A 24,099-nucleotide genomic window follows, 5' to 3' on the forward strand; every position below is an offset into this window, starting at 1 on the left:
TATGCAAAAGAAGATAACCCAAGTTTTTTTTTCTCAAGTGCTGAAAGTGCATTGGTTTTGCTTTTGAAGACCTATGATGCTAACTGTATTTTTTATTACATAAATTCAAATTAACTTTATGCCACTAATTGCTTTTCTTTACTGACATTGTCATTTTTATTTGGGACTGAGAAGTTCTTTCATTTTGATATAATAATTTATCCTAAAACAATATTAGTGAGGGAAACACAGTTATATTATATATATATATATATATATATATATATATATATATATATATATATATACATACACACACGCACACACATTTTACAAAGTGTTTAGAAGTTCAGTCTTAGTCAGAAACTATATAATCTCACTCAAAAGGTCTCATTTCTTTTTCTTGTGAAAAGAAACATAATAGTGCAACACTAAGCACTGTGCAAAACTGCCATTTTAGTCTGGGTATTTGGACCCAGTATTTTTCCAAACCCTTTTTAATCCATTTTAGTGGATTTTCTTAATCATTTTTCTGCTGATAAAATGGGTTTTAATAAAAATTAAAAAAGGTACCCACTGCATATTTACTACATTTCCACAGACATTTTGTTTAATATACTAAATCTGAAAGGTGCATTTTCAGTTTGCAGATTTGATAACCTAATTCAGCAATATAACTATTTAATATATTAAGTGCAATTTAATTTGCTCTGCATATATGAAAAGATAATTTAGAACAAGTTACATTTACATGTGTTGATGATTTGTCATTAAACATCATATACCTGGTGCCTGGGTCATTTGTCCTGAACACATAATAGTAATCCAAGTTTAATATAGTGTTTTCCAGAAAACAAAAAGACTTAAATGAAAGCTATAGCTTTACAATGTCTCCAAAGCATATTATGTTTTTCAAACAAGTTACTGTATTAAATGGACACTGTACTCATAAATGTTCTGTCTTGAAAGAGCAGTATTGAAATATGCAGATATGTTTGTCTTACAGAAATGTGTGTTAAGAGCTGTTTAAATTAAACAAAAGGAGTAAACTAAGGACCGGTCCCTGCGACACCTGTGGCAGGCCTGTGACTAACTCCCATAGGGTGTATGTGTACGCCAAAAGCTTCCCTCTGTCCAACAGTAGCTGGAAATTGGGCCTCAAATCAGTCTAAAGACCTTTCTCACAAAAAAACATCTGGAGCACCTCCATTCTTTACCTTCCTCCTGCGGAGGCAAAGACAAGACTAATTTTCAGTAAGGTGAAAGGGATTTTAAGGACTTTTTAATGTTTTGGGAATCTTTGCCTCCTCCTAGTGGTCAGGAGTATAAAACCCAGGAGTAATGGATTGTGGATTCTCACCACCTTTAAGAAAGAAATACCTATAAACCGGCAAGGACCTATCAGCCAATGAGTGGTGGTAGGAAGTGCACATTTAATACAGATGTAGCAGTTTCAGTTTAAAGGGATTCCACATGTAAAGACAAAACAGCACTCTCCTTAATAGGCACGGACAGGATCGGCCAACTCTTTGTTCACTTATTAGTAGTAGAATTCCAGCCACATATATAAAATAATATCCTTTATTGCTTCATAAGGTCCAGGTGCACAAATGACAGTTTCAAGCCCTTAATCATGTCAGTTTAAAGGCATAGAAAGGTCAAAATTGAAATGTGTATGGGTATATTTCAATTTTGAATAGAAGCATTTTTGCAATATCATTTTACTAGAAAAAAATAAATAAGAAAATAGAAAATGCTTCTCATTATAGTTATTTCTGCTTTTCAGTGGCATACACATATATGCCATGAGGGTGTGTGCACCAGAATTCAAACTCAGAGAGCTGGTGGTGATATGTATTGTGTCTGTGAAGACTTCATATAAGTACTTCTGACTCTCTACAAAGTTGTAGTGTTTGAATACTGGTGTACGAGCCCTCACAGCAAAGCTGTGTGTACTGCTGAAAAAACTTAACTTTTACTAGAAGAATTTTTGCTAATGGGAGTATATTGTAAAAATGCTTCTATTTGAAATGCCCCATGCATGTTTCAATTTGACCTTTCTATCCCTTTAAGAAACTTTAATGTTACATTTTTATAATGCAAAATAAATAAATTGCTGCTCTTTCATATGGATGATAGAATCTTTTTTGAATACAGTATCCCTTTAATGTTAAACTTAAGGCCCTTCCTAGTATTGGTCAGAGTATACAGGTCAACTAATTATTACTGCAGATGAGGAATACAAACTATTGTAACCTCTTCCATAAACCTGTGTTACCCAAAACAGAACTCAAGAAATACCCAGACAAGGACTTCATTCAGCCAAATGCATCTGAATTCAGACAGCTATATTCTGACTTTAAAACAGTTCCATAAGGGCAAGGTTTTTAACCATTTCACTAATATTGGCCACAACAGCAGCAAAAGGTTTTATCCTTTAAATCTTTTCACTATACTTTTAGTCCAAACTTTAGCACTGATCTTCTGACAGAAAATATAATAGACTGCATATGGATGATTAGAATTCATCTGTATTATAAAGCTTGTTCAGGGGTTAAAGCTTTATATTGGATAGGAACATACAGAAGTGAAAGAACAGATCCGCTGCATGTTAAAATATAAGAGCAAAAATATTAAACAATTTTAGCAGCATCTTGTTTTTTTATGAAGGGAAAGAAAAATGTACAAACCTTCTGACTTCATTTTAGTAAATATTAATTTAGCTATAAGTTTGTAATCCTTGACATTCTCAACACATTTCAAATATAATGTATACTATATCTTGTTTTAAAGATAATTCTGACTAAAGATTTTTTTCATTAATTATGACTTAGTGCCATCATTTTAAACTGTAATGACTGATGCTACGATAAGTTGAAAAATGAATGATGCCTTGATTTATATAAATATTTAGCTTTTCATTATGAGTATGAAAATATTTAGTATAAATATATGTATGCATGGAATATTTATAATATAATATGGTATAAGTAGAAATAATTATGTTGGCTATTGTGAATTTTAAAATGATATAGTTGAGCATTTTGTTCCTGATAAAACAAAAGAAAGGTGGAAATGTAGACTATACTACAAACAGTTTTACTGGATAGGGAAATTGTTTAGTTCTTTCAGTCTTGCGCACACTCACTCACTCACAAACATGCACACAGAACAGAAACTTTGATCTGTTATATTTCATAAGTGCAGACATTTTATGTCCTTCAGTCTATAGCTTATGGTGAGGTATATGAAACCAGCAGCCAGCCTCCTGATATGTAGTAGTATGCAGTAGGTTACCTCTGAAGATTTCATTTTTAAGCAGCTTTTATGAAAATGCAATTACATTTAACACACAGAGCCCATTAACTAATCTTGCTAATAATATACAGTACACTTTTTCATACCTTTCAACCCTAAACATTGCAGCAATGTATACCTGCTGGATTTCTGTGAGAGGGCTGAACTCACACAGTTTTTGCCCTTTCGATTAGTCCTAGATAAGCAAGGAAGGAGTGCTTGGGTGTAGAGGCACCAGGTGGTGCGGTTTGAGGTCTGGGTGGATGGAATGTGACATCACAGTCATTCTTGGGAAAAAGCATTGTCAAGGGAATGAGATGAGCAAACTCAGAGTTTTGGTACCTATCTAAGGACGTGGAGATACCATTTACTGCAAAGGCCTTAAGTGCTAAACGAGTTCCCACACCGCTGCTTTGTGCAGCGGACATGGCCACCGTTTGTAGGGCCTGTGAGGCAGACATGACTGAGAAAGGTGACAAAAGGCTCCTAGAGTCATTTACTGGAAGTAATGGTGTGACCTCATTCAAAATTGGGGGCTGGATTTTTTTCTCCTCTTCCATGAATTCACCACTCTGGTGCTTCTTGACATGACGGCTGAAGACAAAGGGGTGTGTGGTCTTAAACAGGCACTCTTCACAACTGAATGTCTGGCGTGGGGAGTGCTTGAGTTTTTTGTGCAAGTTAAGATTGTCTTTGCGCTTACAGCTGTAGCTGCACTGGTCACAGTGAAAGGGGCGCTCTCCTGTGTGGACACGTACATGCTCAATCAGCTTATTGGCTGTCTTTGAGAGGTAGCCACACTGGTCGCACTTGTAATGATTCCCGAGCCGATGCTCACGGATGTGCACTTCCAGCTCAAGCTGGTTAGCCTTTACTATCTTGCAGATGCGACACTTATACTCCATCTTGTAATGTGTCTTCAGGTGACATTCCATAGCTGCAGGACGGTTTGTGGAGTAGACACAAAATGGGCACCTGCCAAAACATTGTACATAAAAACACAGCAAATAAGAAAAAAAAGGATAAAGGATAAAAAAATGTCCTGTATGACTATTACATTTTCATGTAGACAGTAATTGACAAACTACATTTATTATAATCATGCAACCTCTTACAACAAGCACACTCAGACTGCTTACATTTTTTTAAAATTATACTGTTCTTCAGGATTTTACAAGTAACCTTTGGTTGCATATGTAAGCAAGGTAAATAGTACTGAATAGAAGAAACCAAACTACACTAATAACTATCTCCTGAAGCGGATAGTTAAAAACTTAGACTAAAAAAACCTTACAGAGTGAGCGCTAATAAATATCAGCTAAAGGTAAATATGGAAAAATTGACACGATCACTACTTGCTAAATTCAACGTATACAACAGTATTTAATTGGTTCTTTTAAAACCTATTTGCTAAAAAAGGCAGTATTTAAAACACAAGTTATTTTTATCTTCTAAAAATACAATCATAAAATCACAATTCATATAGGATAACAATATAGGGTGTGCACTCTTAAAAGCATGTAAAACTAAAAAAGGGGGTCTTCCCTCTGTAGTTTAAATTAAGTGGGGCTGTAGCCACAAATAAGTAATGTTATTATTGATCCTTATTTGGTGGATTGCACAAAGATATGGCTTGCACCTTCCGCTCTGAAGGCTCACTGAAATGCCACTTTTATTATGTGTTTATACTTGCACTGTGTGTTAGCATCCAACACTTTAAACTCTCCTGTATGCAGCTTGTTGTCTGTGTTTTCTGTTACCTCTTTTCCCAGGTTCCTTTATGCAGTCAGAATCTCCTTAGGACTAAAAGGTTACTGTGTTAGCATCTTTTTTCATCTGGTCCCTAATTGTGTAGGTGATCCGGTCTGTAATCACAGCTTAGGTGTAATTCCAGAAAGACACAATAGTTTTCTTTAAGCAGTATTTTTTCTTTTTTGCAGTCTTGGAGTCTCCAGCACTGTTAAACTAGTGCCTGAAAGGAGTCTTGGGCCTAGATTTAGAGTTCGGCGGTAGCCGTCAAAACCAGCGTTAGAGGCTCCTAACGCTGGTTTTGGGCGCCCGCTGGTATTTGGAGTCAGTGATTAAAGGGTCTAACGCTCACTTTTCAGCCGCGACTTTTCCATACCGCAGATCCCCCTACGCCATTTGCGTAGCCTATCTTTTCAATGGGATCTTTCTAACGCCGGTATTTAGAGTCGTTTCTGCAGTGAGCGTTAGAGCTCTAACGACAAGATTCCAGCCGCCTGAAAATAGCAGGAGTTAAGAGCTTTCTGGCTAACGCCGGTTTATAAAGCTCTTAACTACTGTACCCTAAAGTACACTAACACCCATAAACTACCTATGTACCCCTAAACCGAGCTCCCCCCACACCGCCGCCACTCGATTAAAATTTTTAACCCCTAATCTGCCGACCGCCACCTACGTTATACTTATGTACCCCTAATCTGCTGCCCCTAACCCCGCCGACCCCTGTATTATATTTATTCACCCCTAACCTGCCCCCCACAACGTCGCCGCCAGCTACTTACAATAATTAACCCCTAATCTTCCGACCGCAAATCGCCGCCACCTACGTTATCCCTATGTACCCCTAATCTGCTGCCCCTAACACCGCCGACCCCTATATTATATTTATTAACCCCTAATCTGCCCCCCTCAACGTCGCCGACACCTGCCTACACTTATTAACCCCTAATCTGCCGAGCGGACCTGAGCGCTACTATAATAAAGTTATTAACCCCTAATCCGCCTCACTAACCCTATCATAAATAGTATTAACCCCTAATCTGCCCTCCCTAACATCGCCGACACCTACCTTCAATTATTAACCCCTAAACTTCCGATCGGAGCTCACCGCTATTCTAATAAATGGATTAACCCCTAAAGCTAAGTCTAACCCTAACACTAACACCCCCCTAAGTTAAATATAATTTTTATCTAAATAAATTAACTCTTATTAAATAACTTATTCCTATTTAAAGCTAAATACTTACCTGTAAAATAAATCCTAATATAGCTACAATATAAATTATAATTATATTATAGCTATTTTAGGATTAATATTTATTTTACAGGCAACTTTGTAATTATTTTAACCAGGTACAATAGCTATTAAATAGTTAAGAACTATTTAATAGTTACCTAGTTAAAATAATAACAAATTTACCTGTAAAATAAATCCTAACCTAAGTTATAATTAAACCTAACACTACCCTATCAATAAAATAATTAAATAAACTACCTACAATTACCTACAATTAACCTAACACTACACTATCAATAAATAAATTAAACACAATTGCTACAAATAAATACAATTAAATAAACTAGCTAAAGTACAAAAAATAAAAAAGAACTAAGTTACAGAAAATAAAAAAATATTTACAAACATAAGAAAAATATTACAACAATTTTAAACTAATTACACCTACTCTAAGCCCCCTAATAAAATAACAAAGCCCCCCAAAATAAAAAATTCCCTACCCTATTCTAAATTAAAAAAGTTACAAGCTCTTTTACCTTACCAGCCCTGAACAGGGCCCTTTGCGGGGCATGCCCCAAGAATTTCAGCTCTTTTGCCTGTAAAAGAATAAATACAATACCCCCCCCCCCCCAACATTACAACCCACCACCCACATACCCCTAATCTAACCCAAACCCCCCTTAAATAAACCTAACACTAAGCCCCTGAAGATCTTCCTACCTTGTCTTCACCATCCAGGTATCACCGATCCGTCCTGGCTCCAAGATCTTCATCCAACCCAAGCGGGGGTTGGCGATCCATAATCCAGTCCAGAAGAGGCTCCAAAGTCTTCCTCCTATCCGGCAAGAAGAGGACATCCGGACCGGCAAACATCTTCTCCAAGCGGCATCTTCGATCTTCTTCCATCCGGTGCGGAGCGGGTCCATCTTGAAGCAGGCGACGCGGATCCATCCTCTTCTTCCGATGTCTCCCGACTAATGTTCCTTTAAGGGACGTCATCCAAGATGGCGTCCCTCGAATTCCGATTGGCTGATAGGATTCTATCAGCCAATCGGAATTAAGGTAGGAATTTTCTGATTGGCTGATGGAATCAGCCAATCAGAATCAAGTTCAATCCGATTGGCCGATCCCATCAGCCAATCAGATTGAGCTCGCATCCTATCAGCCAATCGGAATTCGAGGGACGCCATCTTGGATGACGTCCCTTAAAGGAACCGTCATTAGTCGGGAGACATCGGAAGAAGAGGATGGATCCGCGTCGCCTGCTTCAAGATGGACCCGCTCCGCACCGGATGGAAGAAGATCGAAGATGCCGCTTGGAGAAGATGTTTGCCGGTCCGGATGTCCTCTTCTTGCCGGATAGGAGGAAGACTTTGGAGCCTCTTCTGGACCGGATTATGGATCGCCAACCCCCGCTTGGGTTGGATGAAGATCTTGGAGCCAGGACGGATCGGTGATACCTGGATGGTGAAGACAAGGTAGGAAGATCTTCAGGGGCTTAGTGTTAGGTTTATTTAAGGGGGGTTTGGGTTAGATTAGGGGTATGTGGGTGGTGGGGTATTGTATTTATTCTTTTACAGGCAAAAGAGCTGAAATTCTTGGGGCATGCCCCGCAAAGGGCCCTGTTCAGGGCTGGTAAGGTAAAAGAGCTTGTAACTTTTTTAATTTAGAATAGGGTAGGGAATTTTTTATTTTGGGGGGCTTTGTTATTTTATTAGGGGGCTTAGAGTAGGTGTAATTAGTTTAAAATTGTTGTAATATTTTTCTTATGTTTGTAAATATTTTTTTATTTTCTGTAACTTAGTTCTTTTTTATTTTTTGTACTTTAGCTAGTTTATTTAATTGTATTTATTTGTAGCAATTGTGTTTAATTTATTTATTGATAGTGTAGTGTTAGGTTAATTGTAGGTAATTGTAGGTAGTTTATTTAATTATTTTATTGATAGGGTAGTGTTAGGTTTAATTATAACTTAGGTTAGGATTTATTTTACAGGTAAATTTGTTATTATTTTAACTAGGTAACTATTAAATAGTTCTTAACTATTTAATAGCTATTGTACCTGGTTAAAATAATTACAAAGTTGCCTGTAAAATAAATATTAATCCTAAAATAGCTATAATATAATTATAATTTATATTGTAGCTATATTAGGGTTTATTTTACAGGTAAGTATTTAGCTTTAAATAGGAATAAGTTATTTAATAAGAGTTAATTAATTTCGTTAGATAAAAATTATATTTAACTTAGGGGGGTGTTAGTGTTAGGGTTAGACTTAGCTTTAGGGGTTAATCCATTTATTAGAATAGCGGTGAGCTCCGATCGGAAGTTTAGGGGTTAATAATTGAAGGTAGGTGTCGGCGATGTTAGGGAGGGCAGATTAGGGGTTAATACTATTTATGATAGGGTTAGTGAGGCGGATTAGGGGTTAATAACTTTATTATAGTAGCGCTCAGGTCCGCTCGGCAGATTAGGGGTTAATAAGTGTAGGCAGGTGGAGGCGACGTTGTGGGGGGCAGATTAGGGGTTAATAAGTGTAAGATTAGGGGTGTTTAGACTCGGGGTACATGTTAGGGTGTTAGGTGCAGACGTAGGAAGTGTTTCCCCATAGGAATCAATGGGGCTGCGTTAGGAGCTGAACGCTGCTTTTTTGCAGGTGTTAGGTTTTTTTTCAGCTCAAACAGCCCCATTGTTTCCTATGGGAGAATCGTGCACGAGCACGTTTTTGAGGCCGGCCGCGTCCGTAAGCAACTCTGGTATCGAGAGTTGCTTTTGCGGTAAAAATGCTCTACGCTCCTTTTTTGGAGCCTAACGCAGCATTTGTTTTAACTCTCGATACCAGAGTTAAATTTATGGTGCGGCCAGAAAAAAGCCCGCGGAGCGTTAACAGCCCTTTTACCGCCGAACTCCAAATCTAGGCCTTGGAGTGCTAGAGACCCCAAGACTGCAAAAAAGAAAAAATACTGCTTAAAGAAAAATATTGTGTCTTTCTGGAATCACCCCAAGCTGTGATTACAGACCGTATCCCCTACACAATTAGGGACCGGATAAAAAAAGCTGCTAACACACGGCTAGATTACGAGTTTTGCGTTATGAGTAAAAAGCAGCGTTAAGGCTATTATGAGTCTTGTAGGTACAGCTGTCCCGAATACTTTTTTTTTGCCTTACCGCAAATCAATTTACGCAATTTGCGTAGTCTTTTTTTCAATGGGACTTCCATTGCACCAGTATTAGAAGCTTTTTTTTTTTTAGGCCAAAAAGTGAGCGGTACAGCCTATCCCGCAAGATTCGTAACGCATTCTAAAGTCAGTAGTTATGAGTTTTACACTACAAAGCCATAGCATAAAACTCATAACTAAAGTGCTAAAAAGTACACTAAATACACATAAACTACCTATTAACCCCTAAACCGAGGCCCTCCCGCATCGCAAACACTAAAATAAAATTATTAACCCCTAATCTGCCGCTCCCGACATCGCCGCCACTAGAATAAACATATTAACCCCTAAACCGCTGCACTCCCACCTCACAAACACTAGTTAAATAGTATTAACCCCTAATCTGCTGTCCCTAACATCGCCGCCACCTACCTACATTAACCACTAATCTGCCGCCCCCAACGTCAACGCCACTATATTATATTTATTTACCCCTAAACCAAAGTCTAACCCTAACACCTCCTAACTTAAACATAATTCAAATAAATCTAATTAAAACCTACAATTAATATCTAAATAATTCCTATTTAAAACTAAATACTTACCTGTAAAATAAACCCTAAGCTAGCTACAATATAACTAATAGTTACATTGTAGCTATCTTAGGGTTTATTTTTATTTTACATGCAAGTTTGTATTTATTTTAAACTAGGTAGAATAGTTACTAAATAGTTATTAACTATTTACTAACTACCTAGTTAAAATAAATACAAATGTACCTGTAAAATAAAGCCTAAGTTACACTAACACCTAACCTTACACTACAATTAAATTCCATAAATTAAATACATTTAAATAAATTAAATACAATTACCTAAATTACAAAAACAAACATTAAATTAGACAAAATAAAAAAATACAAGATATTTAAACTAATTACACCTAATCTAATAGCCCCAATAAAAAAAACAAAACCCTAGCCTAAACTACCAATAGCCCTTAAAAGGGCCTTTTGCGGGGCATTGCCCCAAAGAAATCAGCTCTTTTACCTGAAAAAACAAAACAAAACAAACAACCCCCCTAACAGTAAAACCCACCACCCACACAACCAACCCCCCAAATAAAACCCTAACTAAAAAAACCTAAGCTCCCCATTGCCCTGAAAAGGGCATTTGGATGGGCATTGCCCTTAAAAGGGCATTTAGCTCTATTGCGGCCCAAAGCCTTAACCTAAAAATAAAACCCACCCAATAAACCCTTAAAAAAAACCTAACACTAACCCCCTGAAGATCCACTTCCAGTTTTGAAGATCCGACATCCATCCTCAACAAAGCCGGGAGAAGTATTCATCCAAGACGGGAGAAGTGGTCCTCCAGACGGGCAGAAGTCTTCATCCAGACGGTATCTTCTATTTTCATCAATCCGGCGCGGAGCGAGTCCATCTTCAAGACATCCGACGCAGAGCATCCTCTTCCAATGACAACAACCCGACGAATGAAGGTTCTTTTAAGTGACTTCATCCAAGATGGCGCCCCTTATATTCCGATTGGTCGATAGAATCTGAGTTCAATCCTATTGGCTTCACTAACATTTGTTGATCAAAACCAAAAAAATGAAAAAAAATGGGTGATGAAAAACAAGGTGAAAGTGAGGAAATTGGTTCCTTCAATATTAGTTACTTTAACAGATCCAAATTCCTGAGTTAGAGTTATACTTAGGTTTAGGGGTTAATAAATATAATAATATTGGGGGCGGCAGATTAGGGGTTAATAAATGTAGGTAGGTGGCGGCAACATTGGGGGAGGGAGATTAGGGGTTAGGGTTAGGTGGTGGCGATGTTGGGGGCAGCATATTAGGAGTTAATGAATATAATGTAGGTGGTGGCGATGTCCGGAGCGGCAGATTAGGGGTTAATACGTATAATGTAGGTGTCGGCGATGACGGGGGCGGCAGATTATGGGTTAATAAGTGTAAGATTAGGGGTGTTTAGACTCAGGGTTTATGTTAGGGTGTTTGGTGTAAATATAAAATGTGTTTCCCCATAGGAATCAATGGGGCTGCGTTACGGAGCTTTACACTGCTTTTTTGCAGATGTTAGGCTTTTTTTCAGCCAGTTCTCCCCATTGATGTCTATGGGGAAATCGTGCACAAGCACATAAAACCGGCTCACCGCTGACTTAAGCAGCGCTGGTATTGGAGTGTGGTATGGAGCACAATTTTGCTCTACGCTCACTTCTTATCTTTTAACGCCGGGTTTATGAAAACCTGTAATACCAGCGCTGTAGGTAAGTGAGCGATGACAATAACGTGCAAGTTAGTACCGCACCCCTCATAACGCAAAACTCGTAATCTAGCCGACAGTAACCTTTCAGTCCTAAGGAGATTCTGACTGCATAAAGGAACCTGGGGAAAGATGTAAAAGAAAACACAGACAACAAGCTGCAATACAGGAGAGTTTATAGTGTTGGATGCTAACACACAGTGCAAGTATAAACACATAATAAAAGTGGCATTTCAGTGAGCCTTCAGAGCAGAAGGTGCGAGCCATATCTTTGTGCAATCCTCCAAATAAGGATCAATAATAACATTAATTATTTGTGGCTACAGCCCCACTTAATTTAAACTACAGAGGGAAGACCCCCTTTTTTAGTTTTACATGCTTTTAAGAGTACACACTCTATATTGTTATCCTATATAAATAGTGATTTTATGATTGTATTTTTAGAAGATAAAAATAACTTGTGTTTTAAATACTGCCATTTTTAGCAAATAGGTTTTAAAAGAACCAATTAAATACTGTTGTATACGTTGAATTTAGCAAGTAGTGATCGTGTCAATTTTTCCATTTTTACCTTTAGCTGATATTTATTAGCTCTCACTCTGTAAGGTTTTTTTTAGTCTAACTTTTGTTGCATGTAAACAATGTTAACATAGTACTGACATATCACCTTTAAAAAATGCTCTTTAAGTAGATTTTTTTAAGCTTTTACTTTCACTAACCAAAAAAAAAATATTAAAAATGCCATAACAATGAAAAAAGCACATAATTAATTAGAGCAGGCAATTTTATCTCTAGTGATACGCTCGCCTAACATCGCGGCCGCAGAACTGAAAAAAAAGCTGTCAAAAAGCTGCGCACCAAGTACGGGGCGATGAGCAGCGGACTGTTGTTAACTAACAGTCATCGATCTTGCTGCTATTCAGCTTTTTCTCAACTTTATTTATACCCTGTCACTAAACACCGCCACTATACTAAGAGGTTTAACCCCTATCCCGCTGCTCCCGGACCCCGCTGCAACTAAAGAAAGTTATTAACCCCCATCCCGCTGCTCCTGGAGCCCACCGCAACTCTAATAAAGTTATTAGCCCCTATCCCTCCGCAACTAATTAAATGTATTAACCCCTAAACCCCTGGCCTCCCACATCACTACCACTTACTAAACCCATTAACCCCTAAACCACCAGCCCCCCATATCGCCATAAACTAAATTAAGCTATTAACCCCTAAACCTAACAACCCGCTAACTTTACATTAAATATTAACTCATCCCTATCTTATAATAAATTTAAACTTACCTTTAGAATTAAAATAAACTAGAGCTGCAACAACTAATCGTCATAATCGATAATAATCGATTATGAAAATAGTTGTCAACGAATCTCATAATCGATTAGTTGGTTTGCAATTAGTTGGTCTGTGCACAGCACCAGCTGATTTACTCCAATGAGATCCTGCACATGGTATTGTCTTTTATGGTTATGTCCTTAGCCTAAAGGATGTCTACAGACGTATACTTTTCACTTTTTCAGGACAGTGTAAGTTTACAACTACCCCTGGCTTATGTGCAACCCAGATATAATAGTCATCATTTGGATTGTTTATATTAAATCATGTGATTTGGAACTATGCTTTGCATGATATAGTTCTGAGCTTGTTATTTACACCTAGCCCTAGATTGATGGGAGTTGCTATTTGAACTGATGTGCACTTTTATCTGTTTGATCGGCCGATTAATCGATTATGAAAATAATCGTTAGTTGCAGCCCTAAAATAAACTATATTAAACTACTAATTAACCTACCCTAACTATTATCCTACAATCACATTAAACTATATTAAACTATTAATTAACCTACCCTAACTATTATACTAAAATTACATTATTAAACTACTGTATATTAAAGTATTAATTATACAAATCCTATTGGCTGTTGCAATCAGCCAATAGAATGCGAGCTCAATCCTATTGGCTGATTGGATCAGCCAATAGGATGAAAGCTCAATCCTATTGGCTGATTGCAACAGCCAATAGTATTTTTTCCACCTTAATTCCTATTGGCTGATAGAATTCTATCAGCTAATCGGAATGTAAGGGACGCCATCTTGGATGACGTCATTTAAAGGGAAACTTCATTCTACAACAGACGTCGGAAGAAGAGGATGTTCTGTGCCGGATGTCTTTAAGATGCAGCTGCTCCGCCCCGGATGGATGGCTTGGATGAAGACTTCGGCCCCCTTGGATAAAGACTTCTGCTGGCTTCACTGAGGACTTTTGCCGCTTGGATGAGGATGGATGTCCGGTCTTCAAAAACTGTAAATGGATCTTCGGGGGTTAGTGTTAGGTTTTTTTAAGGGTTTATTGGGTGGGTTTTAATTTTAGAGTAGGGACTTTGGGCTGAAAAAAGAGTGAAATGCCCTTTGAAGGGCAATGCCCATACAAATGCCCTTTTCAGGGCAATGGGGAGCTTAGGTTTTTTAGAAAGGTTTTTATTTGGGGGGTTTCGTTGTGTGGGTCGTGGGTTTTACTGTTGGGGGGTGTTTGTATTTTACTTTACAGGTAAAAGAGCTGATTTCTTTGGAACAATGCCCGGCAAAAGGCCCTTTTAAGGGCCATTGGTAGTTTATTGTAGGCTAGGGTATTTTTTATTTTGGGGGGGCTTTTTATTTTATTTTAATAGGGCTATTAGATTAGGTGTAATTAGTTTAAATATTTGATAATTTATTGTTTATTTTGTGTAACCTAGTGTTTTTTATTTTGCGTAACTTAGCATTTTTTATTTTGTGTAACTTAGTTGTTAATTGTTTGTAAGTTAGTAATTCTTTATTGTAGATTTAAATAACTTGAGTAGGGTTAGGTTTTTAAATATGTAATATAGTAAATTTTAATTGTAGTTTAATGTAATTTTAGTATAATAGTTAGAGTAGGTTAATTAGTAGTTTAACCCCTTGAGTGCTAACGACGGCTCTGAGCCGTCGCATAGTTTCCCACTCTGGTGCTAACGACGGCTCAGAACCGTCGCTAGCACTTTCCCACCTTGAGGGAGATCTGTGGGCTCCTACCCCTGCGATCGGGCCTGCATAGTGACAGGCATTGCCGGGGCTTCACGTTTTGCATGGTGATGTTACACGCAATGACGTGATGACGTCACCGCGCAACTTTGTTAAAAAATTACAATACAAAGTATAGGGAAAGGGGGCATGCTGCCTAGATGCCTGTATCTCAGGCATCTAAGCAGTTACAGACCCCCAATACCCACCGTTGGAAAGGTAATCTGAAAAAAAGGGGATCTGAAAAAAAAAAAAAAAAAAATTAAATCACCTTAGCACCCGGGTGGGAAAGTGCTTAGCACTCAAAGAGTTAATATAGTTTATTTTAATTCTAAAGGTAAGTTTAAATTTATTATAAGATAGGGATGAGTTAATATTTAATGTAAAGTTAGCGGGTTGTTAGGTTTAGGGGTTAAAAGCTTAATTTAGTTTATGGCAATGTGGGGGGCTGGTGGTTTAGGGGTTAATATGTTTAGTAAGTGGTAGTGATGTGGGAGGCAAGGGGTTTAGGGGTTAATACATTTATTTAGTTGCGGAGGGGTCCAGGAGTGGCGGGATAGGAGTTAATAACTTTATTAGAGTTGCGGTGGGCTCCGGGAGCGGCTAGATAGGAGTTAATACTTTTAGTTAGTAGCGGTGGTATAGGGGTTAATACATTTATTTAGTTGCAGTGGGCTCCGGGAGCGGTGGGATATGGGTTAATACATTTATTTAGTGGCGATAGGGGTTAATAACATTATGTAGGTGGCGGCGATGTCGGGCGGCAGATTAGGGGTGTTTAGACTCGGGGTATATGTTAGGGTGTTAGGTGTAAACGTAATTTGTTTTCTAGCATAGAAATCAATGGGATATCTGGCAGCAGCGAACATAAGCTTTCGCTGCTTTCAGACTCCCATTGATTCCTATGGCATCCGCAGCCTCCAGGGTGGCGGATTGAAAACCAGGTACGCTGGGCCGGAATAGTGGCGAGCATACCTGTTAGAAGTTTGATAACTTGCAAAAGGTGTCAGATAGTGCCGAATTTGTATTCGGAACATCTGTAATGACGTAAGCATTGATCTGTGTCGGATTGAGACCGGCGGATCGTATGTTACGTCACAAATTTCAACTTTTGCTGGTCTGTAGGCTTTGATAAATGGGTCGACTCAGTCTCACCACAATTACACTGCGGAATTCCAGCGTATTTGCGGTTGACGGCTTGATAAATATCCCTCTATGTGTTTAACCGCTGCAGAAGGTTAAAGTACCACTGAGGAGCCACAGAGAAAATCAAAGGGAACCTAAAGCAGTAAAATTGGTGAAGATGAGGCCTGTTAGACACAATATTCTCAGAGTAGGAAGAGGCCACTTGACTTATGAAGGATTTTCAATCCTAATAGTAGACACCGCTAGTTTTATGGATATGAAAATACATTGGGTGGAATGAAGAACTTTTTTTTAAGGTGTTAAATGGACATGGAACTTCAAATTTTGTGAATCAGAAAGAGAATACAATTTTAAAAACTTTCCAATTTACTTCTATTATCAAATGTTTTTTGTTCTCTTGGTATCCTTTGTTGAAAAGCAGGGAGGTAATCTCAGGAGCATGCATGTGTTTGCAGCACTCTATGGCAGCAGTTTTACAAGAATGCTTTATGTTTGCAAGAGCACTAGTTGGCAGCAATTGTTCCTGCCATATAGGGCCAGATTTATGAAGGGGCCAGAGCACTGTTGGATGCAGGTTCGCATAAGCAGACCGCTGCTTCCTAACCCACTTCACCACCTGTTATTTGGTGTATGTCAATCCCCCAGGACTTTTCCAACCAGGGAGGTTGACGGTCCTTGCTCAAGAACAGCCAATCGGCTGTAGTGTGCAATGATAAATGCGGGCAGCGTACTGCTGGCCGCTAGACATGAAGCCGGGCAGACAGGGGCGAAGATATATGCCTCTGTCAGCCTTACTTTGTTAAAGGGACAGTACACTGTAAAATTGTTTTTATATTAATGTATTTTCAATGCCGTGTTATACCAGCTGCAGAGTATAAAATGTATGAGAAATTGCATTTTCAGGTTTATTTGTGTATATGAAGTAGCTGGTTTTCTGCTTTTAATCCACAGCCTATTACAATGGGTCGAACTTTAGATAATATCATATCTCATTATGTTACCACTTTGTGTACACACACTTGCTTCCTTATCTTATATTTGTCTGGAAAACCAAAGCTCAATACTTAGAGAGAACAATGGCACATTGTGAGTGTCATTTCTTCTGTTGGCTGTGTTTACTTAGGCTATTCAATAGCAGAGACTTCAGTATCAAAAATTTCAGTATAGGTTTGGAAACAACAAGCTAAATCAGCTATTTCAAAGGCCAAAATAGGGTTAAAGGAGCTACTTGTAAACAATTTAATACACGTCAGCAGGTAAAATGGATCATTGGGAACAATTTAAATGGGAGATCATTTTTGGGTGAACTGTCCCTTAGTGCTCCAGACATGTGCATGTTACCTACGAAGGTATATTCTTCAACAAAGAAAACCATAATAATGAAGCAAATTGGATAATAGAAGTAAAATTGGAAACTTTTTAAAAACTGAACGCTTTGTCTGAATCACAAAAAGAAAAATGTTTGAGTTTTATGCCCTTTAGATTTTTTTTAAAATGTACATGACCATTGGAAAGGTAATCGTCTACCTTTTCCAATGGTATAAGTCTTATAAGTGTAGAATAAAAAAGTAAAAATAAAACGGATTTGTGGATCTCTAAAGGCACATAAATACAGATCAAAATTGCCTAGAGACCCCCAAAATACATTTTATAAAAATAAACTTGTTTATTTTTGAAAAATAAATATCTGTTTAAGTATTATAGCTAAATGATCACCGTGGTAACCAGCGTTACCGCAGTGATCACATAGCTGTGAAATGTCGCATTCCCTTTTACAATACGGACCTATATTATATTTGTAATCCCATGATCACCTGGATAATGTGGTTACAAATTAATAGATGTTAGAGGAATGCTATTTAAAAAAACAAACACCCTCTATACGCAGCTCTCCATCTTTCAAAACTTGTGGCTCTTTGCAAAAAAATAAATATTTTTTATGCAAAGCACCATATTCCATTAATTGTTGCGCAACTCAATTATGTGCTAGGGATACATGTAGCCCTCATTTAATGCGCCAAAGGGTGTACTTTCTACAAATGTGTGCTTTGTGTACCATATTTTAATTTTTCAAGTGGCTAGAACTGTTTAATTGCAGACATGGCAATCTTGAAATCGTCTAAAAAAAAATAGCCTTTCAACTTTTATGGGTTATTTCTGCAATCAGACAGCTGTAGAACCCTGGGAAAGTAATATACATTAAATAAAGTACACATTTTTGGAAAGTACACCCCTTGGCGTATCAAATGAAGGGCTACATGTATTGCTAGTACAAAAATAGACAATTTAATAATAAGTGGAATATGGCTCTTTGCTTAGAATTTTTTTTTTTTAGGAAATGCAGTTTGTTCCATTATTTGCTGTGCATCCCACATTCATGCTAGAAATACTTGTAGCCCCTCATTTGATGCACCAAGGGGTGTTCTTTCTGCAAATGTGTGCTTTGTGTACCCCATTTTAATTTCTCAGGTGGCTAGAACTGTTTAATTGCTGAAATTAGTACAGTAAATTCTAAGATGCTGTTTGGTGGTAAATGGCTTAGCAGCCAAAGGGTTAAGAAATAATTGCGAGAACAAGTGGCAAGAATGTCTGAACTTGAGCTGCTAACAATCTTTTGCTGTATAAGGAGTATTATGTACAAAAGGACATGAAAGGACATGTGCTTAACACAGGAAAAATGTTTTGTACTTGCTTTCCTTACTTGAGCCCACCGGTAGGGACTGTGTGGCATTTCTTGTGTTCTATCAACTGCTCCGGTGTCTTCATGAACTTATGGCACACATCACACTCGTACATGCGTGTGATCAGGTGAATCTGAAGGTGTCGTTCAAACATAGTTTTTGTTTTGCAAACAAAATTACAAAATACACACTCAAATCCTGTAAAAGAAAAAAACATAAATTATGCTTACCAGATAATTTCCTTTACTTCTGTATGAGGAGAGGCCACGGCTTCATTCCTTACTTTTGGGAAATACTGAACCTGGCCACCAGGAGGAGGCAAAGACACCCCAGCCAAAGGCTTAAATACCTCCCCCACTTCCCTCATCCCCCAATCATTCTGCAGAGGGAACAAGGAACAGTAAGAGAAATATCAGGGTATAAATGGTGCCAGAAGAACAAAACAAAAATGTAGGTCTGCCCAACGGAGACTATGGGCGGGGTCCGTGGACTCTCCTCATACAGAAGGAAAGGAAATGATCTGGTAAGCATAGTTTATGTTTTCCTTCTTAATATGAGGAGAGTCCACGGCTGCATTCCTTACTTGTGGGAAACATATACCCAAGCTCTAGAGGACACTGTATGAAAAAGGGAGGGTAAAAAGAGAGGCAGACCCTATTCTGAGGGCACCACAGCATGCAAAACGTTTCTCCCAAAAGCTGCTTCAGCCGAAGCAAAAACGTCAAACTTGTAAAATTTTGAAAAGGTATGTAACGAGGATCAGGTAGCCGCCCTACAAATCTGCTCCATAGAGCCCTCATTCTTGAAGGTCCAAGAGGAAGCCACAGCTCTAGTTGAGGAGGCTTATGTCTCGCTGTTTCATAAGCTAAGCAAATAATGCTCCACAACCAAAAGGACAATGAAGTGGACGTGGTTTCTGCCCCTTACGCTTCCCAGAATAGACAACAAAGAAGAAGTCTGTCTAAACTCCTTCGTAGCCTGGAGATAGAACTTCAAGGCCCGAACCACATCCAAGTTATGAAGTAACCTCTCTTTCGAAGAAGAAGGATTAGGACACAAAGAAGGAACCACAATCTCCTGATTGATGTTACAATCTGAAACAACCTTAGGAAGAAAACCCAACCCAGTACGAAGAACAGCCTTATCAGCATGGAATACTAAATAAGGGGGCTCACATTGCAAGGCAGCCATCTCAGATACTCTGCGCACTGAGGCAATAGCCAGTAGAAATAAGAACCTTCCAAGACAGTAATTTAATGTCAACTACATGCATAAGCTCAAACATAGCCTTCTGCAAAACCTTAAGAACCAGATTTAAACTCCAAGGAGGAGCGCTAGATCTAAACACAGGCCTGATTCTAGTCAGGGCCTGAACAAAGGACTTGACATTGGAAAGCTCAGCAAGGCTCTTGTGCAGTAAAACAGACAGGGCTGAAATCTGTACCTTAAGGGAGCTAGCAGAAAGGCCCTTCTCCAGACCATCCTGGAGAAAAGAAAGAATTCTGGAAACCCTGACCTTATGCCAAGGGAATCCACGCTCTTCACACCAGAATAAATAAGTCCTCTACACCTTATGATAGAAGCGGCGAGTAACCGGATTACAAGCTTCAATGACAGTATCAAAAACCCTCTCCGAGAAACCTCTCTTGGCTAGGACAAAGCGTTCAATCTCCACGCAGGCAGCCTCAGAGAATCTAGATTTTGATGAACAAAAGGACCTTGTACCAGCAGATCCCTGCGACAAGGTAACCTCCATGGAGGAGATGAGGACATCCCCACCAGATCCGCGAACCACATCCTCCGCGGCCACGATGGAGCAATTAGAATCACTGATGCTTGCTCCCGTTTGATGCAGTGACGTGCGGTGAGGTCAGAGGCTGGTGAGGCACTTGACACATTTTTTCTTTCATGATTCAGATAGCGTAGCAATTTTAAGCAATTTTCTAATTTACTCCTATTATTATTTTTTCTTAATTCTCTTGGGATCTTTATTTAAAAAAGCAGGAATGTAGGCTTATGAGCAGACCCATTTTTTTGGTTCAGCACCTAGGTAGTGTTTGCTGATTGCCAGCTATATTTAGCCACCAATCAGCAAGTGCTACCCAGGTTCTGAACCAAAAATGGGCTACCTCCGAAACGTACTTTCCTGCTTTTCAAATAAAGATAGCAAGAGAACAACGAAAAATTGATAATAGGGTTACATATCCCTTTAAGGGTCCTGAGAACTTGATCTAGACCAAGAGAAAATGTGAATCTTGCAGAATTAGCTTTTTTTAAAAAAAAACAATTAAATGTGGGGCAAACATTTGCAAATTAAAAGATGATGAACATCGTTATCCTACTTTACTCCAAATGGACATTAGATTACGGCTACGGTGTTACCCAACACACTCAATGCGGAAGCTCAGCCTGCTTCCAAAAGGCTGAGCCGCAGAGACGGTTCATTCCTCAGCTGGTTCTCTGTAAACAGGCTATGAGGCTTCCAGCCAGGATTAATGCCTTGCTTGAGTCAGGTAAGAGGAAACGGCCAGTGAGCATTACGGCAGAGAAACGCGTTGTATTAGCTCATAATAAATCCCCCCTTTTTTATATACACACATCTTTTGTCAGCTGTCATTGTTTTTAAACATTATCGTTTTCTACTGAGCCCAAGATTTTATTGGTTTACTACTAACGGAGAAACGGCCCGCACACGCAGTGTGTCTCTAGAGCCGCTTCACTTGTCAAGTTTCACCAACAGACTGCAGACGCTGTATGTAGAGGAATTCCTCATACTGGTGATATTCAGAAATCACATGAACTGTTTGTACCCAAGCTCTAGAGGACACTGTATGAAAAAGGGAGGGTAAAAAGAGAGGCAGACCTAGCTGCTTCAGCAGAAGCAAAAACGTCAAACTTGTAAAATTTTGAAAAGGTATGTAACGAGGACCAGGTAGCCAGAGACTTGAAACCTATCCTGTATCCCTGAGCGATGACCTCCAGTACCCATGGGTCTTGCACGTCCCCAAACCAAGCTTCTGAAAAGAGTGACAGTCTGCCCTATACCAGATCCAGAGCCGGATCGGGGGCCACTCCTTCATGCCGATTTTGACTCGGCAGGCTTCTTGTTTTGCTTGGATTTATTCTAGGACTGAGTCGGCTTCTAAGTTCCCTTGGACTGCTCAGGATTTGCAGAGGGTTGCTGAAGTTGGGATTTATCCGAACGAAAGGAATGAAAATAAGGACCTTGTCCCTTAGGCTTTTTCTTATTATCCTGCGGTAAAAAGGCACCCTTGCCTCCCGTAACCGTGGAGATGATTGAGTTCAACCTGGAGCAAAAAGAATATTTCCCTTAAATGGTAGGGAAAGAAGTCTAGATTTTGAAGTCATGTTCGCAGACCAAGACTTCAGCCAGAGTGCCCTACGGGCTAGGACAGAAAAACCTGACGCCTTGGCATTCAGGAGAATAATCTGCATATTTGCATCACAAATAAAAGAATTAGCTCCCCTTAAGGCCTTAATTCTTTCCTGGATCTCGTCGAGGGGACCCTCCACCTCGATCAACTCAGATAAGGAGTCGAATCAGTAGGTAGCCGCTCCAGCAACCGTAGCAACAGCCGCTGCCGGTTGAAACAAATATCCCGCATGCTGAAACATTTTTCTTAATAGTGTCCAGCTTCTTATCCATGGGCTCCTTAAACGATGAACTATCGTCAAGCGGGATAGTAGTGCGTTTAGCCAGAGTGGAGATAGCGCCATCTACCTTAGGGACGGACCCACACAACTCTAATTGAGAGTCTGGAACCGGTAATCATTTCTTAAAAGAAGAAGGGGAAAAAGAAGAGCCAAGTCTTTCCCATTCGTTCTTAATAATGTTCGCCATCTTAACGGGAACCGGGAAAGTCTGTGGGACAACCCTGTCCTTGTAGACATTATCTAATTTAGGATAACAAGGCTCCTCAGGTAATTTAATATCTGGAACCTCCCAAGTAGCCAAAACTTCCTTTAGCAGAAAGTGTAAGTGTTCAATCCTAAATCTAAAGCCTGGTTCCTCTGCAGCTGGAGGCTTAGAGGCAGCAGATTCCAACCCAGAAAGAGCGTCCTCTGAAATATCAATATTTGACCTTTCACTTGTGCTTAGCAGGGCGAGGTAAAGCACTGAAGGCCACAGACACTGCCATTTGTAACTGCTCAGTAAAGTCTGGTGGTAAAGGGGCCCCTCCAGATGGAGGAATAGGAGTGCTACGGGAAGCTGCATGTGTATTAGGAGATAACTGTAGAGTGTGCACCTCACGGGAAGGAGACTCCTCAGAGGTGGATAGCTCAGTAGTACTAAACATTTTAGCTTTCTTTGATAATATTACTTTATCGAGGCATGTGGAACATAATTGAGCAGGTGGATATACTGTGGCCTCCTCACAATATAGACATGCATTGCATTTTGGTAAAGAGGGCGTACCCTCTAACGTATCAAAGTCCAAGAAAATGGCCCCTTTATAACCCCAATGGCTGGGGCATTCACCACCTCCTATGACCCAGGCTCAACAGAGAAACTGATTTGTCTCCAGTAAACCGCACGGTCAGGAAGAAGAGATCAGTATGACCACACCCGGTCACATGGTGCACCACGCAGGACCGCCCCTGCTGCAGCTAAAAGCATGCCAAGCCTAACAGGTTGCTCAGCTAATCAAAATGAAAGTAAAACCTGTACGTTCCAACATCTGCCTGAGCCTCATTTCACACATGTCGCAGCATAAACACAATACTTACATAATGTGATTAATGCCCCCTGTTCAATAATCCCTTTCCAGAGAAATTAACCCTTGATTCCATACTGATAAAAGGAGCCACACTGTGACCCTGTCTTCTTGTGTTATTATAAATGTATAAAATAAAACGATCTTACTGGAATCTATGCCGTGGAAAAGAAACACAGACTCTCAAGTTTGTCTTGTAGCATCGCTCCTGACATGGACTTGAGTGGAAAAAGCAGGCAGTGAAACTAGTCAACACTGATTGCTTAAGGAGCTGTTAATACAAGTCTGGATGGGTTGGCAGAAAGACTCTCCCTGCATCTCCAGACTCTAACATTCATCAATGCTCTCACTGAGAGGCTGACAAGACTACTTAAAACTCCAGTCCATTCCGAAGGATAGATACCCTTCATAAGGAACTACTCCGTATCCTCTGACACTTCTCTGCCAACCTCCTGTGACGAAAGGCAAAGAATGACTGGGGGATGAGGGAAGTGGGGGAGGTATTTAAGCCTTTGGCTGGGGTGTCTTTGCCTCCTCTTGGTGGCCAGGTTCAGTATTTTCCACAAGTAAGGAATGAAGCCGTGGACTCTCCTCATATTAAGAAGGAAAATGTAACATCAGAAAAATATACCTTTTCATTTCTAGGTCTGGACCGTTTTATTAGCAATTTTATTTTATGTTCTAGCAGGTAAATACTTTTTATTCTGAATAAAGAGAGTTCAAATGAAGAAATAATAGGTTGGTGGTTTTTTTTTAAGCTTTTCCTATATGTTTATTGTAGCATTTTTTAAT

At 39.2% G+C, this 24,099-nt stretch overlaps 1 protein-coding gene across 1 annotated transcript in view; it reads right to left on the minus strand.

The window, feature by feature from the left end:
• Positions 1–305: 305 nt before the first annotated feature.
• Positions 306–24,099, minus strand: part of ZNF827 (zinc finger protein 827) — a 577,489-nt gene continuing 553,695 nt past the window's right edge. Inside the window, exons 13-14 of the mRNA XM_053703710.1 lie at positions 18,592–18,769; positions 306–4,251 (exon numbers count right to left, since the gene is read on the minus strand). Of these exons, the coding sequence (XP_053559685.1) occupies positions 3,444–4,251; positions 18,592–18,769 (986 nt within the window). The 3' untranslated portion in view covers positions 306–3,443. The remainder of the gene's footprint in view (positions 4,252–18,591; positions 18,770–24,099) is intronic.

This window comes from Bombina bombina, chromosome 2 (genome assembly GCF_027579735.1).
Source record: "Bombina bombina isolate aBomBom1 chromosome 2, aBomBom1.pri, whole genome shotgun sequence".
In the NCBI taxonomy this organism is placed as follows: domain Eukaryota; kingdom Metazoa; phylum Chordata; class Amphibia; order Anura; family Bombinatoridae; genus Bombina; species Bombina bombina.